General features: G+C 32.3%; 1 protein-coding gene across 1 annotated transcript; it reads right to left on the bottom strand.

Annotated features, from left to right (window-relative positions):
• Window positions 9,239–10,319, bottom strand: LOC109714530 (CRIB domain-containing protein RIC4-like). The gene is made up of 2 exons (XM_020239209.1): window positions 9,890–10,319; window positions 9,239–9,788 (listed from the first exon to the last, which is right to left on the bottom strand). The coding sequence occupies exons 1-2, from the start codon at window positions 10,017–10,019 to the stop codon at window positions 9,394–9,396; spliced, it is 525 nt and encodes a 174-aa protein (XP_020094798.1). The 5' UTR covers window positions 10,020–10,319; the 3' UTR covers window positions 9,239–9,393.

The raw sequence follows: 10,319 nt of genomic DNA, 5'->3' as shown, positions 1-10,319 counted from the left end.
AAGAATCGAACCACTTCGAGGTAAAGTGAGGTGAAAAACAAAATTGTTCCCTGCACCCGGAGTATCAGTACATTATTTAATAACAAATGTGTATTACATGAATTTGATGTGTAAGTATCATCACAAAATATATTTGTCAATTTTAGAAACTTATCACATATGCATCATCAAATTCCTTAAAAAATTTATTATTCAGAATACATTAGTTTTTCTTTTCTTTTTCTTTTTTTAAAATATTATATAGGTCATATATATCCTAATTTTTTTTGAGGGATTTGATTGGGTTGGGGTTCACGGTGCACCGGGTGCGCGCGATAATATCCGAGGGAGATGGACCGGCCCTGGTCCTCCCCGGCGTACGAGAACGACACGTGTCCCGGTTTGTGGGGAGAGAATGGGCGGTCGAAAGTACGGAAATGCCCCTACCTGGGTCCACGGTAGTACCGTAGCGTTTGGCCGAGGCGCTGTCCTTTTCGGTCTTATCGCAAAAAAACTGGCGACTTGGTGATAACTCGTGTACCTTTTTCTTATTTTTATTATTATTCGAAAAAAAGGCGAAATTATTATAAAAAAAAGGCATGGACAATCCCTGAGTCGAATTTCCTTTTGTACGTTTTATGCAAAGATTTTTGTCTCTAAATAAATATTAAAAATAATAATATTTTTAAAAATATATTTTTCTTATTTGCTCGACATAAATGATTTGTTGTCTTTTTTAGATTTTTTTTTTGGGGGGTTTCCTTACCACATTATTTCTTGCGTTAAATAAAGGCCTTTTTGCATAAAAAAATTCACTTATTTTGGGCTTTTGCAAAACCGGGTCACCTTTTTCGTTTTTACAGATTCGGTCCGCTTTTTCAGCAAACTGACCAAAATACCCTTATTACTTTTTCTCTTTCCTCTTTCTCTCTCCTCTTCGTTTCTGTCGTTCTTTTTTTTTTTTCTCGCCGAAAAAAAAAGCGGACCGTCACCTTCTTCTTCACCGTCGCCTCCCTCCTCACCATCCTTCTTCACCGTCGCCCCCCTCCTCACCCTCCTCTCCACCGCTCGCGGACCCCCAGCCCGATTCCGTCACCGTGGCGGCAGCGGCCGCGGCGAACGGGGTCGGGCTGGATGCGGAGAAGAAGACAACGGCGAAGAAGAAGAAGGGGAGGCCAAGCGNTATTACATGAATTTGATGTGTAAGTATCATCACAAAATATATTTGTCAATTTTAGAAACTTATCACATATGCATCATCAAATTCTTTAAAAAATTTATTATTCAGAATACATTAGTTTTTCTTTTCTTTTTCTTTTTTTAAAATATTATATAGGTCATATATATCCTAATTTTTTTTGAGGGATTTGATTGGGTTGGGGTTCACGGTGCACCGGGTGCGCGCGATAATATCCGAGGGAGATGGACCGGCCCTGGTCCTCCCCGGCGTACGAGAACGACACGTGTCCCGGTTTGTGGGGAGAGAATGGGCGGTCGAAAGTACGGAAATGCCCCTACCTGGGTCCACGGTAGTACCGTAGCGTTTGGCCGAGGCGCTGTCCTTTTCGGTCTTATCGCAAAAAAACTGGCGACTTGGTGATAACTCGTGTACCTTTTTCTTATTTTTATTATTATTCGAAAAAAAGGCGAAATTATTATAAAAAAAAGGCATGGACAATCCCTGAGTCGAATTTCCTTTTGTACGTTTTATGCAAAGATTTTTGTCTCTAAATAAATATTAAAAATAATAATATTTTTAAAAATATATTTTTCTTATTTGCTCGACATAAATGATTTGTTGTCTTTTTTAGATTTTTTTTTTGGGGGGGTTTCCTTACCACATTATTTCTTGCGTTAAATAAATTGTAAAATATCTTTTTATACACTATTAATTAGTTAACACGTGACACAAATTCATTATTTTTATGAAAAAACTTTCATTTCTTATTTTTTATTTCAGTATCTTATAATTTAAAATGTATCAATTTAGTATCTCTTGATTTTATTTTTTCTTTTTATTATTTTTTCTACTAATTTTTTTTTCGTTAAAACTAAAAAATAATAAAGTGAATGCTTGATAAGCTTAGGTGAGGTATTTGAAGTTTTATATATATATAAAATTTAACGAAATATTAATGGAGGAGCTGACGAAAATAAAGAAATAAAACCACGTGATAGTAAATTGATACACTTTAAACGATAAGCTACTAAAATGAGAAAGTGCGAAACACAAGGGTGGTATTTAAAGTTTATCCGATATTTATTGTATATGTAGATGTAAGGTGTGCATTTGAGTTTAGTATCATATAGTAATAGTGCAAACCAAACCTTGAGCTTAATCAAGTTAATAATTCTCAATTATGGGATTAGCATTTCCAAATTCCAACACACAGAGCAATACTACAGATTCTACATATATGGAGGAGTTAATAAATTGGCCTTTAAATGTCAAAGACCAAACAATTAAACAAATTCAACTAAGTAAAAACTCTTTGCATCATTGCATGCATATTATAAGGGATTAGGAGAGCTTAGGAGAAAAGAATTCATAAGTGGAAAAGGATCTTCTTTTTTTTTGAAAGAGATAGATAGCACGCTATACCCTTCGTTTATTTCATTTAGAAATAAACATAGCTGAAAATATAAATCAATTAGGATTCAAACTTGGGTCTCGGATACCAACCACCAAGCCCTTTGTCACTTGTTCTAGGAACAGTCAGTGGAAAAGGATCTTAAAAGTGCACACATACCATGGTAGCCCATTTACACAAAAAAAAAAAAAACACAAAAAAGTCAATATAAAAAAAAAAATTGTAAATATCTATTTTTCTATTTTCTTCCCGTGACTTTCAACAATATATATTTTACCCNGATAAGCTTAGGTGAGGTATTTGAAGTTTTATATATATATAAAATTTAACGAAATATTAATGGAGGAGCTGACGAAAATAAAGAAATAAAACCACGTGATAGTAAATTGATACACTTTAAACGATAAGCTACTAAAATGAGAAAGTGCGAAACACAAGGGTGGTATTTAAAGTTTATCCGATATTTATTGTATATGTAGATGTAAGGTGTGCATTTGAGTTTAGTATCATATAGTAATAGTGCAAACCAAACCTTGAGCTTAATCAAGTTAATAATTCTCAATTATGGGATTAGCATTTCCAAATTCCAACACATAGAGCAATACTACAGATTCTATATATATGGAGGAATTAATAAATTGGCCTTTAAATGTCAAAGACCAAACAATTAAACAAATTCAACTAAGTAAAAACTCTTTGCATCATTGCATGCATATTATAAGGGATTAGGAGAGCTTAGGAGAAAAGAATTCATAAGTGGAAAAGGATCTCTTTTTTTTTGGGAGAGAGATAGGTAGCACGCTATCCCCTTCGTTTATTTCATTTAAAAATAAACTTAGCTGAAAATATAAATCAATTAGGATTCAAATTTGGGTCTCGGGTACCAACTACCAAGCTCTTTGTCACTTGCTCTACGAACGGTCGGTGGAAAAAGATCTTAAAAGTGCACACATACCATGGTAGCCCATTTACACAAAAAAAAAAAAAACACAAAAAAGTCAATATATAAAAAAAAAATTGTAAATATCTATTTTTCTACTTTTTTCCGTAAATAATTTTTAAATATATTTTACCCTCTCAAAATTTTAAATTGATGCGTTTAGCTCCCTCCATTCAGGACTCTGTTATTATTTTATCTATTTCTTATAATTTATACAAAAAACATCGTTAAAAATGATAAAATATATTTAAAAATTATTTTTTATTACAAAATAAATAAGAATAATTTGATCACTTCGCCATCTCTATTAACACCGTAATTTTTAAAAAATATTTTTGAAATTTAAAAATATAAAACAATATACAAATTTTTGAAAGTAAGAAGAAGTAAATATATTTATATATAGTCCAGCTATGGTGCTTGTAAAAGTACCAAACACTTGGTGCTTGTAAATTTTTTACCGTTAGATCTATTTTTCGGATCATTTTCAACCATTAGATTATACTATTCAACCAACCACCCACTAAACCCCTAGGAGGCCCACACCATCTTAACCGCATATCTTTTAATCCAATGGCTAAAATTCTACAAGCACCAATAACTTGGTACTTTTAAAAGCATAGGAGCTCAATTCAAATAAGAATACCTTATAGGTAACATGCATATCCACCCGCCCACATGCAGACGGGTATNATATCCAAATCAATTGAATTTTGGTTGGAAAATTCTTTAAACTATTTAGAACAAGATCTATACTCTCGATCTTGATTATAAGATCCCTATCATCACTTTTTAAAGAATATTCATTTTTAGCCGTTCATTTTGTGTCCACTTGATTCACAAGAGAACAATATTGAAAAAGTATGAAATTTGATTTCTAGATGCTTCAAGTGGTATAGATCATGTTCAACGGTGCCGATCGTCGATTTAGAGGCTCTATCATCGAAAACAAATGGGTGGTAACAGAGCCCGTTTGCTATCGATAGTATTCTAGCTTAACTCTCTCTCTCTCTCTATATATATATAGAAATATTTTCTATGTTTTAGCCAAAAAAAAAGAAAAGAAAAGAAAAGAAAAGAAAAGAAAGAGAGAGGGGTTTATAGTTCCGACCAATTGTGTTAGTATATACAATGGACAAGCTAACATTTTTATTCTTCCAAATGTCACGAGATGATGTGTGCCTTTAAGGATGTCACGGGACACTAGTGATTTATTTATACAGGAGAGAACTTGGTTTATTAGGCGATTGTGACCTATGTTCACAAGTACTACTGGTTTTTAATGTTTTTTATTATGCTTTTTTTTTTCTTTTACTCATTAGATTTGCATAGAGATTGTGCATTTAATAAGGAGTTTCAGTGAAATTTGTTATACAGTATCATTAGAGATTTTTAGTAAAAGGTCCAGCATCTGAAGAGAAGAAGAGGAAATTTGTTGTTTAAATATAGCAATAATTGCCTATATACTTCTTAAAATTTTGAAAATATTTTATTTACTTTTTTTTTTCTTTTTTATATACCCCTTATATATTCCTCTTTTGTTCTAAAATATCTTTACAGTTACCATTCGTTAAATTAACATGTGTTAAACGTGAATTAAATATCTATCAGAATTTAAAAAAAATCAAAATGCCTATTTTGTTCTTAACATAAGGACAAATAAAAAATATTGATGATGGCATAAGGGTATATTTAAAAAGATCAAACATTAAAATATTTTTTATAGCCCTAGCAAATAAGAAAAGTCGGTGATGGTATAAAAGTATATTTGAAATGACAAAATAGTAATTTCATTGAGATAACAGTTATTGCTAACAATTATTAATAGAATTTAACTTTAGGGGTATATTTGAAATAGGTTGAAATATAAAAAATATATTTTCAATATTAACCTTCTAAGAAGAATAAATTAGAAAATTAAAAATTTTCAGAGGTATATAAGCAATTAACCTTTAAATATATTATTTAACTAGTGTAGTAACCCGTGCAATGCGACGTGCAGAAAATTTTTTTAAAAAATAAAAATATTAATGATATATATTTTCATAAATTTTTAAATAATTTATATTTAATTGATTATAAATTATTCAAACGTGTAGGCAATCTATATGTATGAGTTAACAGTTTAAAAATAAATGAAGGTATTACATGTTTGCTAAATATTTTATTATTATATTTTATATCAATATTAATAATAAATTAATACAAATATTAGTTAATTTTCTTGTTTTCTAAAAAAAAGTCCTTAATGAGAATTTCTATAAAAACAAAAAGAAGAGAAAAAGGGTATAGATTTGACCAAGCTCGGTTCAAGCAAGAAAGAGGGCACTGGTTCGGTTTAAGCAAAGAAAAAAAAATCTGGTTTGGTTCAAACAAAAAAAGAAGAGAACTTGAGCTAGTTCAGGGTGGAGCTCTTATTCAATAATTATTGGTTCGATTCAGATAAATTAAAAGAGACATCTGGTTCAAAGATAAAAATATATAGAGCAATTGGTTTAGTTCGATCTAATGAAGTAAGTTGACCCGGTTTAGCATTATTAGTTCGATTCTGATAAAAAGAAATTCAGTTCAAAGATAGAAATATATAGAATAATTAATTCGGTCCAATAAAGCAAGTTGATCCGGTTTGGTTTAAGCACAGACAGCGAAAAATTATATAATTATTTGGAGGATTTGAGCCGGTTCAAGGTGGCACCCAACAACATGATTTGGTTCAAACAAAAAAAAAATGGTGGAGCCCATATTTAATTTAACAAAAAAGATAATAATACCATATGACAAAATTTAAGAAAAATAATGTATAGACATAGATGTTTATTTTTTTATTAGGGATAATTGCCTATATACCCTTCATGCGTTCGAAAATATCCGATCTACCCCTACTTTTTTTTTCTTTCTAAAATGTCCCTCATACGTTCCACCGTTATTCCAAAATACCCCCGCAGTTATCCCCTGTTAGCTTAACTCGGGTTAAACATGGGTTAAATCTATACTAGAGTTAAAACCTGAACAAAATACCTATTTTGCCCCTACTTTATTATAGTAATCCCTAAGATTATCCTCTCTTTCTTCCCCAATTTTGTCGCCACCACCGGCCGACTCCTCCGCCACCACCGGCCGGCTCCTCCGCCTCTACCTCACCTCNAAAAAGAAATCTGGTTCAAAAATAGAAATATATAGAATAATTAATTCGGTCCAATAAAGCAAGTTGATCCGGTTCAGCTTAAGCACAAACAGCGAAAAATTATATAATTATTTGGAGGATTTGAGCCGGTTCAAGGTGGCACCCAACAACACGATTTGGTTCAAACAAAAAAAAAAAAATTGGTGGAGTCCACATTTAATTTAACAAAAAAGATAATAATACCATGTGACAAAATTTAAAAAAAATAATATATAGGCATAGTTGCTTATTTTTTTTATTAAAAATTTTTGCTTTGGGAATATACTTTTTGCTGTTTGCTTTTTTATTAGAAAATGTTATTTTGAGCATCAAATCTTAATTGATTTATCCTTGACATAAAAAGACAAAGATATGGGGTGTACAACATAACAAGACAGGGCCTCCTTATTAATATTTCTCAATAATAGCAACCAATTGGTTAGCATTAGGTGGGGTGTCAAATCATGTGAACCACCACTTGAAAAGATCCTTCCCCTTGTGAGTGCTATGAATCTCAACCCCCAACTCCTTACACAAGAAAAAAAAAAAATTCAATAAAAAGCTCTCTAATAATATTTTATTAAAAGTTATAATTTATTATTATATATTAATTTTACCTTATCTAAAACTATAATTTTTCTCTTTGCATTAGGAACTTCCCAATAACATCTTATCGAGAAGCTTCTGATCTACGATCATGTACGTATTAGTTTTATTGTTATCTAAATGTTATAATATCTTCCTTTGAATTAGGACTTCTAACTTAGTCTGCGCTTATATATATGAATCAAAAAATATGATATATGTAATAAAACTCATTTGATATTAAAAGTTAAGCTTTTTAAGTTTGGATCTACTAGTATATATGAATTTTATTTTTTTGTTATATTTGTCCATTCTGGAGGCATAGGAGCTCTTAACATTGTGCACAACCTTAATTAGATATTATATGCACCATACTCTCTCAGCCATCCATCTCATTCTATTTTTATTTTTATATACATTATGTTGAATTTCTAGAATTTGATTTAATTTCACGTAAAACAAAAAAATAAATAAAAGAGTGGCAAGTTTTTTTAAATAACCTGATAAGACATGCAATGTGCATACTGTTGAAAAGTAACTTTAGCCCCTCCACATACGAGTCTTGATCGGCAGAACTGTTTCTAGTGATACAACACTTGGATTATCCCAACATTTCTAATTGTACACACTCGAATTAGTGCTTGAGTGAATGGCAACCTGGCTTCCAAGATCTCAACTAAAAANCCGATTAATCAATTTTTCAAAAGATCTATCAAACTCTGGAATGAATGATTTTATTACTGAATATTCGATTTTTGTTGGATTGGAATGGATTCACAATAACTCTTAATTTTTTCCGAATTTCATTTCATATTTCATGATTTCATAATCATTCATAATGTTATAATAAACATTAATAATATAAATATATATATATATATATATATATATATATATATGCAATGCCGACATATCAATAACATATAAGAGAAGAATATATTTTCAGGAGTCCAGCCGGCTACTATCCTCCTAAGAGGATAGAAGTCTTTGTCTTATCAAGTCATTTTGGATGATCAAAACTTTAAATTGATAATCGGCATCATTGAAATTGATCTACACTATTAGAAATATTTAGAAACCGAATTTTGTAAGTTTTAAAAATTATAATAAAGTCCATCGAAGAGTCGAAAAATGAACGGTCAAAAATAAATGACTTTGTGAAAACAGAGTTAGACTTTATCAATTTACGATTAGAGTTATTAAACATTATCTAAATAGTATAAAAAATTTTCTATCAAAAATTCAACCGGTTTGGATTACTCTACACCGTTAAACAAGCAAACGGCTCATATAGGCCGTCAAAAATCGTCAATTTTATAATTCTTTGATCACTATATAAATAAATTTTAAAATTATAAAATGTAGTTCTTAGATAATTCAAATACTCTAGATCACTTAAACGGTTCTGATCCTCGATTTGGAATCTCTATCGTCAAAAACAATTGGATAGGACGAAGGTCCCCATCCTCCTAAAAGGATAGCAGCTGGATTCATATTTTCAGATTCAACGGTCCATAGCAGTAGCTAATAAAATATGAAATAAAATAGATGAAAATATATAAGAGTACTGCAGCTGAGAGGCTAGCTAATCCACTGAACTGGGTGCAGGCAAAAGTTTCCCCATCAAGTGTGAGTAATCTCTGGCATTCACAAGTTCAATTACTCACTGTATAAGTTGCCGCACTGATGACAATAAAGGGCCATTAATTTGGTTCAAGATTAATTTTTACAATATTTGAGAAATATTATATATTTTATATTTAGAATTGTAAGCTTAACTATTACTAATTTATTAAGCCACTGTGGTGGAGAGATTGTTAATTAGAACTAGTATATTTTTATTAGTAAACTACTAATAATTCTCATCAAATGTGAAAATAAAAATAATTTAGTATACCTACTAACGAGAAATCTACAATAATTTAATAAGAATACAACTGCTCACATGCGTGGCGTAGACTTTGGACTATATACCAAGAATAATGTTAAAAAAAAAGGAGTTACTTATATGAAAACAAGCTATACAAGTTCACATGCATGCATCCCCTCCTCACCAATCACCAAAAGAGATCTAGTGAGCAAAAGCAACAAACAAAGAAGCAAAAAAGAGATAAAAAGAAAACAAAAAGCAGCAGCTACACCACACTAGTGTGTGGGCAAAGCCCAAAACTAAGGGGACCACCACCAACACCACCAGTTTGTGCAACCATGGCCATCTCAAACTGCTTCATGGATAGGCTGTTCCAGCTCTTCATGCTGCTGCTGTTGCTCATGCTAGTGTTGAACCCATCCCACCCTATGTGAGCCACATGTTGCACATCTGTTGGGAGCCCAATCTCCATGTCTCTCTCCTCCTCCTCCTCCTCCTCTTCATACACCACAAACAGCTGGGACAAGCTCTTTATGCTCTTCATCAGCTTCTGAAACCCTGCAGATATGCTTGGCTTTGGAAATGAGAGGAGCCCAAATGAGCTTCTTGGCTTCCCTCCTGCACTAGCATATTGCTTCTCATGATGATCTTCTCCACCACCTGGAAGTAAATTAAAGGACACATATGAATATGAATTCTAACTTAATTAAACCTATATATATATATATATATATATATAAAAGAGATGTGCAAGCTAGTACTTGGTAGAGGTGGGGTTGGCTCAGCTTGAGATTTCTTTGGGTGGGTGTCGGCGACGGAGACGCTGGACTGAGAGACGCAACCGATGGAGAAAGGGAGGACGACAAACCGATCCATTCTGCGGTCTCTCATGGCCTCATGAAAATTGGAGAGAGGAGTAGAGAGGGGGGGGTGGGGTGTGTGCAGGGTTATGAGAGAGGAGGTGATAGAGAGAAAAGGAGGGGAAGGGTGGTGGTTAGAGGCATGAAAGAAATGAAGGGGGCAAGTGGATTTGTTATATTGGGCTATGATGGCTTTGTTAGCAAGTATGCATGATTTCACTTCATAATATAGCAGAGCATAACACAAGTTTGGTGAGAGAGAGAGAGAGAGAGAGAGAGAGAGAGAGAGGGGAGTGAGTTGGGATGGGTTGGTTGGTTTGGTACCTAATTC

Source organism: Ananas comosus, linkage group 1 (genome assembly GCF_001540865.1).
Source record: "Ananas comosus cultivar F153 linkage group 1, ASM154086v1, whole genome shotgun sequence".
In the NCBI taxonomy this organism is placed as follows: domain Eukaryota; kingdom Viridiplantae; phylum Streptophyta; class Magnoliopsida; order Poales; family Bromeliaceae; genus Ananas; species Ananas comosus.
Note: the sequence above shows the minus strand (reverse complement) of the source record. Positions and strands in the feature narration are given on the sequence as shown.

Bases quoted from the DNA above. Each gene is read 5' to 3' on its own strand.
- LOC109714530 (XM_020239209.1), bottom strand. From the start codon at position 10,019: ATGAGAGACCGCAGAATGGATCGGTTTGTCGTCCTCCCTTTCTCCATC. The intron at 9,789-9,889 runs GTACTAGCTTGC...ATTTACTTCCAG, and splicing joins GCCAACCCCACCTCTACCAA to GTGGTGGAGAAGATCATCAT.